At 41.8% G+C, this 13,965-nt stretch overlaps 1 protein-coding gene across 1 annotated transcript; it reads left to right on the forward strand.

The window, feature by feature from the left end:
* Positions 1–942: 942 nt before the first annotated feature.
* LOC117424193 (serine/threonine-protein kinase Nek9-like) lies at positions 943–13,947 on the forward strand. Its single transcript, XM_034905801.2, has 23 exons — positions 943–2,399; positions 3,069–3,246; positions 3,522–3,577; positions 3,734–3,804; positions 4,141–4,246; positions 5,337–5,468; positions 5,617–5,727; positions 6,185–6,249; positions 6,439–6,489; positions 6,701–6,893; positions 7,244–7,388; positions 7,559–7,759; positions 8,049–8,095; positions 8,293–8,454; positions 9,137–9,245; positions 9,832–9,993; positions 10,190–10,357; positions 10,459–10,518; positions 10,621–10,799; positions 11,070–11,228; positions 11,562–11,732; positions 12,085–12,138; positions 12,238–13,947. The coding sequence occupies exons 1-23, from the start codon at positions 2,211–2,213 to the stop codon at positions 12,391–12,393; spliced, it is 2,925 nt and encodes a 974-aa protein (XP_034761692.1). The 5' UTR covers positions 943–2,210; the 3' UTR covers positions 12,394–13,947.
* The last annotated feature ends 18 nt before the right edge of the window (positions 13,948–13,965 follow it).

The following is a 13,965-nucleotide window of genomic DNA, read 5'->3' on the forward strand; positions in this document are numbered from 1 at the left end:
AATGTTAGTGTTATTAAACCGAGAGAAAACCACTTGAGAGTGCTTAGCCCTTTGCTGTCCAGTGTACAGTATATTTGACATTGAGAAAATAGGCATTCAATAGGTATGGGGACCTACCCAGGGCAGTAATCAACAATGTATGTTTAAAATATGTGTGAAGAAATGCTGCATTTGTTTGACTCTTTTCACCCTAAAGAACAGGTAGTCATATGCCAAATTATGCTTTAACTATCAAAAAAACCCTCCAATTACTGCAATTTATTATAAGAAAACGTGTCTCGTGAATTAAATGCAAAATTATTACAAAATAAAAACGGTTTTATTACATTTTGAAAGAAAGGGGTATTCAATCGGGTGCTGCTTGACGTGTGTTTGAAAGCTTTATGTAGGGCAGTGTTAAACAGAAAATTGTTCATTCATTTGAAACTTTGAAAAACAAAGTCTGCTTGCGGTCGCTGGGTGGCAGTCGAGATACCATATGGAGTGTGACGTCACCAGCACTGTATCTTGAAAAGCTTTCGAACAAGCCTCTGCTCTCGCCGGGCGCGGTGGCGTGCGCCTATAATCCAAGTTACTGGGAGGCTGAGGCTGGCGGATTGCTTGAGCTCAGGGGTTCTGAGCTGCAGTGGACTATGTCGATCGGGTGTCCGCACTAAGCTCGGTATCGATATGGTGCTCCCGAGGGAGCTCGGGACCACCAGGTCGCCTAAGGAGGGGTGCACCGGCCCAGGTCGGGAACGGAGCAGGTCAAAGCCCCCGTGCCGCTCAGTAGTGGGATCGCGCCTGTGAATAGACACTGCAGTGCAGCCTGAGTAATACAGTGAGACCCAATCTTTTTGGTTTCTTTTTTTAAAATAACATTTTTAAAATAGTAATCAGAATTTAATTAGAATTAATAATCGACATTTCCATTTAAATAAATAATTAGCTCTGTTTTCTTTGGGACAGCCTACTTTTTATTTAAAAATATATATAAGAATGTACACTTAGACATAGTATCATTTTTAAAAACTCAGTTATTTAAAAACTAAAATGAAATCTTATTAAGGCTACTATAATTTAAAGCAGATTTGACGGTACAACAACCCCTTTCTTTCGCACTGACATGTACGGCCATGTTGGCTTTTCTACTGCCACCTCAAGTTAGAAGCGCAGAAATACAGGTTAAAATATACAGGGGGAAAAAATCACCAGCAGGGGTCGCTGTTCACTCGTTTGAAACTATGTAAAACAATAAAAACGCGTATTGCTGTTGAAGTGTTTATAAGTCTTGTTTAAAATAATATTGTGCGAGGCAAACCAGGTTTATAGTGGGAGGCAGTATTTCCAGAGGCATATAGACTAATTTAATTGTAAGAAACCGTTGCAAAATACCAAACCCCGTGTTTTCTACGAGAAAGAGATCTTCTAAACAGGTTTTACATTGTCGTTAACTTTAAATACAAGTGACTTTCAGACTTTTCAAATAAACTAACTTTCAGGCTATATTACACAAATTGATCTGGCTCTAAACACCGGCCGCTCTGTGGTTTGCACCCAGCGCCTCTTACCGAGCTACTTATAAATGACATTGTATGAGGAAGTGTTTCCGGGTCTCTCTTAGCAGCACTGTAAGATGGAGGCGCGGGGAAGAGCGCATTGACTGTAAAAGTTCGCTTTAATATAAACTTTGCATGTATGAAATTACTGCGGGAAAATACAGAAGAATTATCTGAGTCGCAATTATAAACCCCGGACAACAACCAGAAACACTTCGGTTCGAAGGCTGATGAAAAACTAAGCGTTGGGGAGTTCTGCAGGTCTGGGTTGCAGAAAGTAATTTAGAGCAAATTAAGTATACAGTAGTCATCGATTTCACAGCACAGCACTGACCAATTGAAACCTCTAAACAAGAAAACCCTACGGTTTTTTGTCAATGGCATTTGGAACGTGCATGCGGTTAAATTATATTTAATACCAGTTTTAGTAACTAAAACAAATAACATAAAGAATACCCAACCAGCTGTCTCCTGTTTTGTTTGCATTGTATTGCGTATCGCTGCTAGTCTAAAGGCACAAGCAGAGCACAATTTAATTTGAAGATCTTCGTGTAGTAAATATAAACATATTATGGTAGGTATTTGTTAGACTAGAGCTAGCTATATATTTAAAATTGCAAATTATAAATACTATATAAAATCTGCTGAGATTAGGCGGCGACTTGGAACAAAATGACCTTAGAAGGCTATGAAAGACATTATGACTCTCTGAACTCGGATTTTGGGAGTGAATTGGATGGACCCGGGCCTCGATCTGGTTCTGGGAGTTTCAGTGGGGAGCAAGAGAAGTTACATTATATCCCGATTCGAATCCTGGGACGTGGCGCGTTCGGAGAGGCCACACTGTACAGAAGATCAGAGGTAAACACAAAACTACATGGCTGTTGTTGGTTGCTATACTGTTGGTTGCTAACAGGTGGCTTGGTCGTTTTCAATACGTGTGCGTAATAAAATTACTGCAGGGGTCTTCAATGAAGTAATTTACCCAGATGTATTTATTCAGCAGCGTTTGTAAATGACAGTGTGTGGGTCGTTCCAGTTGATTGTGGCATTTCTTTGTAATGTATTATTTATAACGTTGCAGCATGTACTAACATGTTGGCATTCTTCAGCTCCCGCTGGCACACAGAGGCAATACAAGTCACGACTTCTGCATTTACCCTTCAAGCACTGCTTGTGGTTGAGATGTGTATACATTTGCATAGTGGTTTTGTCCAACGTTAACCACTTCCAAGCACCTTACATTTTACATCCTACAGAAAGGTAGCATAAAAAGATATGGCCCAATCAAAAGACCTGCCGCTTCCAGGTATTTAATGGAATAATGTAATACAGTATGCCTTTCCCACAGATAACATGGATAGATTTTAATGTGCCCAGCCAGGTGCAATATTAACCCTTCCCTTGGCTTGACGGTACTGTAAACTCAAAGTTCTAGAAGTTGGGGGTATTGAAATGTTCTAGTATGACTGTGACCTTGTTGGCACAGAAGGGCACACTCTTCTGATCTGGAATTCCATGTATTTGCAGGATAACTCTTTGGTAGTATGGAAGGAAGTGGATTTGAACAGCCTTTCCGAGAAGCAGCGAAGGGATGCCATGAACGAGATTGTTATCCTGTCTGTTCTGCAGCATGATAACATCATAGCCTACTACAACCACTTCTTGGACAAGAACACCTTACTGATTGAGCTTGAATACTGTAACGGTGAGCAGTGGGCAGGTCCTTGTCTTGCAAACTGTACTGAAGGTTTTAACCTGCCTATATTTCAGCTTTTATATGTCACCTTTTTTTATAACGTGTATTTTTGTACGCTACATGTGAAATGTCATGAACTAAATGGATATTGTACTAAAATCTAATGCACAGTTAGTAAGTATTATTTAGAAATGAGTGGTATAAATTTGGTTGATTTGTATAATGATTTGCAATTCCTATCCTTCACTTGGTGCTTTTAGAAATGCTGTCGTCTTGTATTTCAGGTGGAAATCTTCATGATCTAATTAACCAGCAGAAAGGGAAGCTCTTCACAGAAGAGGTAAAGTCTGTTTTATTAAAACCTGCAGTTCTTGCCATTCTCTTCAGAGGGAAACGGTTCTGTGTTCTGTTCTGGCATTGAAAAAAGTGCCTTATTTGGGGATGCATTTTTTTTTTGCTTTGGGTGTATTTTCACTGTGTTCTCCTTTCTTTGCAGACTATGATATGGTACTTTTACCAGATAGCATCAGCTGTGGCTCACATACATAAAGCTGGCATTCTTCACAGGTAAAGTGAAACATCCTGCTTGTGAGCTGTTGTATTCACGTTGCGCCGTGGAAATTTCCACGCAGGTGACACATCTGTGAACCAAACAAGGGTGCGCACAATCGGGGGGGGGGGGGGGGGGGGCAGTAATACATTCTAGCCAATGAAAAAGGATTTTGAAGTGTGTTTCATCTAAAGTTGTACCTACAATACATCTTTGTTTCTCAGAAAGGTTCCCCTGCATGGTTCATTTTGTGTGTGTGTGTGGTTTCCTATATGTCTGTGTCACCCAAATGATTCAGGGACCACGTTAGAGCTGCTGTATAGGAATGTTTGACACTTGGTTCTGTTTTGAAGGGATATCAAGACGCTGAATATTTTCCTCACCAAAGCAAACCTGATTAAGCTAGGAGATTATGGACTGGCCAAGCAGCTGGGTTCCCAGTATTCCATGGCGGAGACTGTGAGTACTGTTGCTGCCTGCTTATCATTGCTGTCGAGTCTGTTTAACCCTATCCAATGTATCAAGGGACAAGTCTACAAAGAGCTAGACAAGTACACAGGAGGCCCCCAGTTTGACTCTTGTACCTGTTAAGTGGTTGTTAACAGTGGCTGTTTTGCGGTATTAGGGTGGTGAGGAGAGGAGGGGGTTTATCTATATCTACTGTCTAGTTTTTTTTTGGGGGGGGAGGGGGGGGGGCTTATCACTTGTTCTTACAGCTGAACTGCAGTTTAGAAGCTGCCAAGAAGCCGTTTTTCAAACCAGACGCTGTAATGAGCCTCGCCTGCTGAATTAGTGAGTGTCTAGTGTCCTTGACCGCTGGGGTTTCTATTCCTGTCTTCTCGGGGTCCCAGTGAGCAGCTGTGAGAGAGGCCCTCGTTTGTCTTTAAGCTATTTTTGGCCGTGCAGGCTTTGTGTCTCAAGGCATGAGTTATGGGATGAGTCTCTAAGCTCATTTCCTTTTTTTCCTGCAGCTTAAGCTTAGAAAAAAAAGAATACTATTATTTTGCTGTCTGTTTATGATATAAAGCAGGTTTATATCTTTGATGGATTGGAAAAGAAAAGTAGGATACAAAGTAATGCTTTTTCCTCTTTCAATTTGTTCTACTTCGTTTAGTTCTTTATATAACCAAAACCTGGATAAACATCAGCCGTAATATTGGAGGAGAGAATAGAGCTCACTGGACTCTTTGCTTAACTGTTTAACAGGCCAGGATTTCCAACCACTGATATATAATATGTTGCAGGGTGATTAGAAAGCAAGTTTACCATATCAACGATGTGGTGTGTTGATGTGGTAATCACCCATTATATAAAATCTATACAGTACTATATGTTAAACAGACAGTCTTGTATACACTAAAACCAATTCATTATTTACATTAACATGTATCTGCTAATTTATAAAGTCTTGGAACTTTTACCATAACATTTTCCATCAAGAGTTTTCCATGTGGACTGTTTGCTCATTTTGTTGGTTCTGTTTTAAAAGGTTCATGTTAAAGCGAGCACAGAGTGTGACCCTATTCTAAATGCCTCTTCTCTCTCCTAGTGTGTAGGAACCCCTTATTACATGTCTCCGGAGTTGTGCCAGGGAGTGAAGTATAACTATAAGTCAGACATCTGGGCCGTGGGCTGCGTTGTGTTCGAACTTCTCACTCTGACGAGGACGTTTGATGCAACGGTATGACTTCTTTTCAAACTGTCCTCTTTGTACTTGATATGTTCCGTTTACTAGAATATTTAGTGCTGTCAAGCGTGTACGCTGCTCTGTTTGGTTTCGCTGAGCTGCTGATCAACAAAGCGAATGTTTCCATACCGTCTGTGTGCAGAACCCTCTGAACCTGTGTGTGAAGATTGTGCAGGGGAACCGGACCATGGAGGCGGATCCTGACGTGTTCTCTGCTGGCTTGATTCATCTGGTGCACCAGTGCCTTGACCAGGTGTGTAAAGATCTTTATGTTTCTTACCAACTTCACTGTGCAAACATGGCAGCCATTGTGTGCCTGGTAATAGTCCTACATACGTTTTCTTTCTGCACTGATTGGAATTTCACTGCCGGTTGTCATCTCTGGGCTGATAGTCCAAGAACTCGATCTTCTTTTGCCCCTGTCTGGATTCGAAATCGGGTCTGGGAAAGGAAAGGCCTGTAGCTTTGGCAAGGTCTAGTAAACAGACAGCAAGTGTTCTCTGTTCAAATTTAGAAATACTAAAAGAAATGTCATGAAATTTGAGTTTCTTTCCGTATTTCTAAATGTAGCACAATTTGGGGGGGGGGGGACATGTAGCACATTGACTATGTTTCCCATAAAATTGAAGCTAGAAGCTTGTAGTGGAGGTTGATTTTCTGATAATAAAAGCACATGTAATAACAAATCATTACTTGTTTCTGTGTTTTAGGACCCGGAGAAGAGACCCACAGCTGAGCAGATCCTGGAGCAGCCAATCATCCTCACCCACAGGCAGTGAGTTTGCTGAAGTTCGGGGGGCTGCCATTTCAAATGTCTCTAGCTGAAAGTATAAGTGCTTCACCTCCCCTAAATGTGTAATTCCATCCAAGTAATGAATGTCTCTCTCAGAAATGTAGGGTGTAAATGGTTCTTTTTTGCTTCTTTGAAAACTAAATTAACTCCTTGTTCCTCTGACTTTTCCAGAGAGTTGGACGATAAGGTTTCTCTGCTCAATGGACCTAATAAACGACCAAGGTATGTTTTATTTTTAGTTGTTTGTTTGCTTATTTTGAAACCTTGACTCTCCGCTCGCTCGTTAAAGTTAACAAAATGGCAAATGAACATTCTAAACCGTTCGCTAGAAAGATGAAGAGCAAAACAAAATAGCCAACTTGAGGATTTGAACCCGTTGTCTTTCCCACTGATCAAAGAAGGGCTAACGAGACGGCTGTGCGTTTCCCTCCAGGCTGAGTACAGCGAATGAGACCTCCATCGCCGTGGTAACGTCTCGCTCCAGCGAGGTTTATTTCTGGGGGGGAGGGAAGTTCACACCCCAGAAGCAGGATGCCTTCAAGGGGGGGTGTAGCGCCCAGCAGGTGTGTGCTGGAGAGACTCACTTTGCCGTGGTGACAGTCGAGAAGGAGCTCTACACCTGGGCAGTGAGTATTGGAGCGCATTTGTTTTCATTACAACCACCAAAGAGACTGAGGAGTTACACATAAAGAAGAGAGTTCAACTTGCCCAGCCCTGACTTATAATAAACAATTACTGCCAGATTTGCATGGCAAAAAAAATATTCTTGTTTAGCAGTTTTATTTTAAGTTAGTGGAACTAAAAATCTTTTATGTGGTGCAAAAGAGATTTTTTTGTTTTTGTTTTATTACACAGTAATTTAATCAAACGCCTAGTGTTGGCTCCACTTTGATGTATATGTAAGGTGTATGGTGAAAAGTCTGAGTAATGTTTGGGGTCAAGGTGGCAGTTTAACAGCGTTGCTTTGTGACTGCAGAATGTGCAGGGTGGTACGAAGATGGTCGGACAGCTGGGCCACGGAGACCAGGCCTCCTACCGGCAGCCGAAGAGAGTGGAAAGACTGCAGGGGAAAGCCATCCGACAGGTGGCCTGTGGGGCCGATTTCACTGCCTGCATCACTGGTGAGTGGGCATGCAGCAGTAGCAGGAATTTATATTTGTGTGTGTGTTTTGCCAGTCTTAAATAACTAAAGCACTAAAGCAGGGTCACTGCCCTGTTTGTTTCTGGTTGTGACGCCATGTTTACAGGTAAATTCGGGTCTTGTTTATTTATTTCCCTGATTCTCCTCTAGATGAAGGCCAGGTGTATATGTTTGGCTCGGACTACTATGGATGTATCGGAGTGGACAACCAGCAGGGGTCGGAGGTCCGGGAGCCAGTTCTGCTGGACTTCTTCCTGTCCAACCCAGTGGAGCAGTTGTCTTGTGGGGACAACCATGTGGTGGCTCTGACCCAGGACAAGGATGTTTACTCCTGGGGCTGCGGGGAACACGGTTAGTGTGCTCATCTTCTCCGATTCCTCCAAGCGCCTTGAACTGCAGTGCGGTCGTCTTGTTGATAACAGAACAAGATTACCCTTTCCAGCTAATGTTTGTTTGCAGTAAACTCACCTTGGAGCCTTAAACTGATTTCTGCAGATGTAAAACTGAAGGCAGTTGTGTTGGGGCTATGGTGAAGCGTTCAGTAAAAAGGATTTGGAAAGGTGCATTTTTTGATAAGTGTGAATTGCTGACATGAAGGCAGTGTTCAGTGGTTGATGTAGCTTGCTCCGTTTTCCTCAAGGTCGCCTCGGACTGGATTCAGAAGATGACTGGGCCACTCCTCAGCAGGTAAGAGGCTCAGTGTGACAGTTTCACATGTCGGACCCCTTCTAGCAGTGTTTAAGATCTCTAATTGGAAAACCTGTTCTTTCAAGTGCAGTAACAGAATGGCAGGAATTCCAGAGTGCTTTTATTGTTTGTTACAGTGTGTGATTTTTAGTTTGTTAGGTCTGTTATTACTGATTTGTCTCTCTTCCTTGCTTTAGGTGGATGTGCCCAAGAGTTTAAGCATTTCTTCAGTGCACTGCGGCTCAGACGGGACTTTTTTCTTGACTCAGTCGGGGAAGGTGCTGGCATGTGGGAACAACGAGTTTAACAAACTGGGTCTGAACCAGAGCATCTCTGGGATCATGAACCACTCTGCTGAGGTATGCTGTGGAGTTTACCTGGTCACACAACACCCTGGAAGTATTACAGAACCCCCTGCAGTGTTTAGCTTTGACTCAGGAATGTTTGCAGGAGAAACAGATTTGTTTCTTCTAAACATTGTAGTGTATCCTGTTCATGCTCCCTCCTTCAACAATGCCGGTGCTCTGATTGAAACGAAAGGCATATTGTGGGGTCAGAAAACCAGCATTGTTGCAGGAGGGAGTGGGATCTGGATACACTGCAGTCCTTGGAGAGATTTTTTTTTTTTTTCAGTCCTGGCAAACGCTCCTGAGAATGATGTGTGTTTAAAAAAAAAAAAAAAATGTACACAGCAAAGGTCATGCAATGCATTTCTTGTAAACTTTGCAGTGTTCTGTAACTCTTCTAAGATATAGTTGAAAAGATCAGTGCAAGTGCATTCCGTGATGCTGTAATGCTTGGAGAGGTACAAGGAAATGCATAGAAACAGAATGCCTGACCTGTATCGTACCTCGCTCTCATTAATGCACACGTTTCTTTAGAAGAATTTAAAATTCACTGGCAGTTTTATTATTTTGAATTAGACACACCTTGCTCTGACTAGTATTTGATTTCTGTTTTGTTTGTTCAGATATGTTTGAACACAAACAAATGTAATCTGTAGCAGTTCACCACATTCAGTCATGCACTTTTCTTCCCCAGGTTTACCAGGAGATCCCCTACACCACCTCCCTTACTCTAGTGAAACAACTCGCCAGATTCAAAATCCGATCCATCTCTCCAGGCAAGACCCACGCTGCTGCTATTGATGGTAAGGGTGCTTATATCTGCTTCATTCATTTTGGAAGTTAATGAGGAACACAGACATGTAAATAGCTTGAATGATGTCATCTTCCGCTACTATCATTTACCAGTTCCTGAAACCACCACCAGCTAATGTTGGCAAGCAGAGAGGGTGGGGGGTGGGGGGGGGTCACTCTGTCCAGTATCTTCCAATGCCTAATGCTGGTGTGATATGCAGTTCTGGCTGTATTCCTGCTATTTTGTCCATACTCACCTGTGTCACTTTGGCTGGTAGAACTTTATTCTAGTTACTCTACTCTATTCTAGTCCATATCTGGAAAAAGCTGATGGTGGGTTTTGAACTATCTGCTGACCTGTAGAAATCCATAGAGCACTGGTGTGGAGGGTATAAATGAACATGGCTCTGTATCCATCTCTCTCTCTCTCTCTCTCTCTCTCTCTCTCTCTCTCTCTCTCTCTCACTCTCACTCTCACTCTCACTCTCACTCTCACTCTCACTCTCACTCTCACTCTCACTCTCACTCTCACTCTCACTCTCACTCTCACTCTCACTCTCTCTCTCACTCTCTCACTCTCTCACTCTCTGGTTTCAGAACGAGGCCGGCTGCTGACCTTTGGCTGTAATAAGTACGGACAGCTTGGAGTGAGAGATTACAAAAAGCATCAGGACGTCAACCTCCTGGTGGGTCCCTTTGGGGGCAAGGAAGTCACCAAGGTGTCCTGTGGAGATGGCTTTACCATGGCTGCAACAAAGGGTGAGAAAAAACACCACCTTATAACCAAACCCCTATCAGCCATTGGTACAGTAGAAAGGTGCCACTTTAAAATCGATGAGTAGTATTTGCAAGTCTAAAATAATGATATTCTCCTAAAGCATACAATTTTATATGTGTATTACAAAGAATGTCGACAGAAGAATGAGGAATGGCGCGTGCTTTTCTCTCACTACAGATAATCAGATCTTCGCCTGGGGAAATGCTGGGAATGGTCGTCTGGGAATGCCACCGGCTAAAGGGTACGGCTCAGAAGTTTGTCCGGCCCTTCCCCGTCCCATTTTTGGCACCTTGCACCACGTTCCAGACCTGTCTTGCCGTGGCTGGCACACAATCCTTATAGTTGGTGAGTGAAGATGTTGACTGCAAATTGAGCTATTTACAAGAGTCTTGCAGCTTGCACATGTAAAGTATTTAAACTGATATCGTGTCTACTTTGCATTTCAGAGAAGGTTCTGAATTCCAAAACGATCCGTTCAAATAGTAGTGGGCTGTCTATAGGAACTGGTAAGTAAAGCTTTTTGATGCCAGTTATAGTATGAACAATTATGGTTTACGGCTGTTCACTACAAGGTCAATGTATTATATTGAAATCTTTATCTTCAATAGTCGGCCAGGGCTCAGTAGCAGAAGTGGAGATGGAGAGTGAGTCGGATTTGGAGCCCCTGGAACAGCACAGAGGTTCGGGGGGCACAGTGGAGGCAGACGCAGGGGTGCGCAGGCTGGAGACCCCCACAGACTCTCTCGCCAACATGACTGAGAGCTCATGTCCTGACTGGCTGCTCAGGGTTTGTAAAAAAATAAATAAATAAATAAATAAATAAATAAAGCCATTCACTTTCTGTGCTACTGAGATATACAGGATAGATAAGCAGTAAGGAATTGTGAAATCCAGCCTTACCAAAATCTCTGGTTGTTGTGCTTGTCAGTTGGCACAAGCAAGATTCAGCAAAAAATGCTTGCATTTTAATTTATTGCAGTGGTTGTATTTGGTATTTTGTCTTCGTGTGGCTTTTTTTGGTGTGTTTTTTAATTTGTTTGTATTCCGTCCTGTATAGGAGCTTGAAGATGCAGAGTTCATCCCGATGCCTAAGAATGCAGAGGGCTTCTCTCCAATGGATTTGTCAGTCTCTGGGCCTGAGAAGGCTACACTCCCTTACGATGAGCTGCAAGGGCTGAAGGCCGCTGCAGAACCACTGGCAGAGAAAGGACTCCCGGTAATGAGTTCCGAACCACTGCACCTTCTCAGGCAATATTATACACACGACTACACTGCTACTCCAGGGTGTAGTACACCCCTAAGCACTGGGCTTTCTTTATTCTGGAGGCCTAAGGACCACTTTCCAGAGGGATGTTCCATGGGTAATACTCAAATCAGTGTGTCGCCCCTGGCCTCAAAGCCTTCCTGCGAGCCATGCCCAAGGTAACAGACAGTGTTTTAGGTCAGGTTAGCAGTACACCCCTAGATCATCCTGTGTTCCTAACACCTAATTGCATCAAGAGCATTTGCATGCAATATGATTTATGTAGACTTTCAATTTCCTGTGCAGACTGCTTGTGTGGGTTCAGAGAAAGTGAATGGCGTCAGCGAGGAGCCAGCCACGTGCAACATGTGCAGCACGTCTCAGTGGGAGACGCAGCAGCAGAAATTACAGCAGGAAAATATCCGAATCTGTGCAGAGCTGCAGAACCTGAGGAGGGAGATCAGTGAAGTGTCTCCGGTAAGGTCATCTTGAATAAATAAAAGGGCAGGTTTTGAAGGACACTTAAAATAGGGTCTGCTGTCTGCAAGTTACATAACCATGGACTCCACAATTTAAAATATATTTTTTTTTTCTGCTTGCACACATTACAAGTATTTAATCCTGTTTGGAAAACAAAATGTTTGCTTTGGAGCACCATCTAACTAGTTTCAATGGTGGCAGTGGATTGTGCATAACTTTAAAGTACATTCTAGCTTTTCAGTAACAGGCTTTTAGCATCAAACCATTTATTTCAATACAGTTCTGTGCTTGTGATTTTGCAATTGTTTTCCAGTCTGAATGCCAGTCTCACTTGACTTTGTGTTTGCAGTTGAAAGAGACTGTAAGAAGACAGGAAGAAATTATTCAGGTGTTACAGAAGCAGGTATATATCTATATGTATTTCTGTATAGCTGTTCTGTTTTTATGTATGCGCTGCCTTTTGACCCTGTGATCATGATGTGCAATTCTCTTTCTCCTGTAGTTTAGTGATCTGATGAAAGAAAACGAGAAGCTTTGGAAGGCAATTGAGACTCTTAAACTGAACGATTCAGGGGCTGATCAAAAAAACCAAGAATCTGCAAGGTGCAGTGCTGAAACCAACGCTGCACACGGCACACAGGCAGACGTCTGCCAGTAGCCTGGGTCTTAGGTTGATCTGTTGTTACAGATTGGGTGACATTGGATCCTGTCAGATTTTAACACACATCTACACGGCACAGCTGTCCTAGCTTCGGTTCGGTAGCAGAGAAAGACAGGGTTGTCTTTTCTGCAGCATGAGAGCACCTCAGATGTATTTTTGCAAGGTGGGATTTGCTGATGCGTGTGACTGAAATGAAAGATTACAGAAGTACAGAGGTTTTCACCAGTCAATAACAAAGTGTAGTTATTTTGATCGTTTTGATACGTTGAGCTTTTAGCGTGGCAGATGGCCGAGCGATGGTTAGATTATACAGTGTTAGCAAGTTTGGAGTTGGAAAGGGCTCTTCATAGAACCAGAAACAGGGATAAAATGTATGGGTTTTTTTGTTGTTGTTTTTCCTCATTTGTTATAAACTGCATTTCTTAAGTAAAACGTTTGGTGGAATCCCCCTGTATATAGAGGAAGGATGAAATAAGTTATCCACACACACAAGAAAACGATAAAGAAGGTAAAAACAGCAAGCACCGCATTTGAGGAACACGATCATATTTTAGGGAAGAGGTAAAGAAAGTTTGCAAGGGTTACTTTTTAAAAAGGAAAAAAATCTTTAATAGACAGCCTCTCTTAAACTGTACACGAGTTACTGTGACAGGTTTTGTAGTATACATGCTTTAAGGTGGCTGTTGTATAGTCATTAGCAGATTTAGTTGTTTCTGCCTGGGCTTGTTTTTTAACTATGAATGTTTTATGACTTTTTACAGATTTTACTGGTGTGATGGTAATTGACTTTTAAGGTTAAATAGAATCATAAAGTGTGATGCATTTATTTTGTATCCATTGTTAAAAGAAATTGTGACTGCAGTGTCAACCAAACGTGTAACAGATTGGCTTATTTAGTTTTACTATCAGCCAAGAATATTGCATATCTCAGAGTGCTGATTTGTTTGAATTGCATGATAAGTGAAGACGCTACTTCTCTGAGGAGTCTTGTTCAATAAGAATTTGCAGTTGGTAAATGAAACCACACACAGTTGTCGCATTTATCCCACCATTGATTTAAGTGTTTACTCTTTTTTGATCTTCAAATGAGTTACCACAGGTAGAATTTACGATGATTAAAATGCCTATAATTAATGTTGTGCTTTACATTTCAAGTGTTTATTGCTTTATATGTCTAGCTATTACAGTACAGTATAGTCAATATGTCTGCTTTCTTCCAAAGAAAACTCCTGCCTACACATTTTTCTTATTTTTTGTACTTTTCACAGTTCTGGGGTGTTTCTCAAAATAATTAGTGGTGATAATATACAGGTTATTTTCCCAAATCATGTAATTTACAGTAATGATGCAGAAATGTCAGTTATATTTTCTTAGTCAAGGGGCCTTTCTTCAACTCTTGGTTAAATATTGTTTAGGAAAATGTGATTGAATGCCTAGAAACAAATACATAAAGTTTATCTAGGTTTTTTTTTTGTTTGTTTGGTTTAATGCTGTACTGTAGAAAACTAGCTGTGAATTGATAGTCATTATTATTATTATTATTATTATTATTATTATTATTATTATTGT

This window comes from Acipenser ruthenus, chromosome 18 (assembly GCF_902713425.1).
Source record: "Acipenser ruthenus chromosome 18, fAciRut3.2 maternal haplotype, whole genome shotgun sequence".
NCBI lineage: Eukaryota > Metazoa > Chordata > Actinopteri > Acipenseriformes > Acipenseridae > Acipenser > Acipenser ruthenus.

Bases quoted from the DNA above. Each gene is read 5' to 3' on its own strand.
- LOC117424193 (XM_034905801.2), top strand. From the start codon at position 2,211: ATGACCTTAGAAGGCTATGAAAGACATTATGACTCTCTGAACTCGGAT. The intron at 3,578-3,733 runs GTAAAGTCTGTT...CTTTCTTTGCAG, and splicing joins GGAAGCTCTTCACAGAAGAG to ACTATGATATGGTACTTTTA. The intron at 7,389-7,558 runs GTGAGTGGGCAT...ATTCTCCTCTAG, and splicing joins TTTCACTGCCTGCATCACTG to ATGAAGGCCAGGTGTATATG.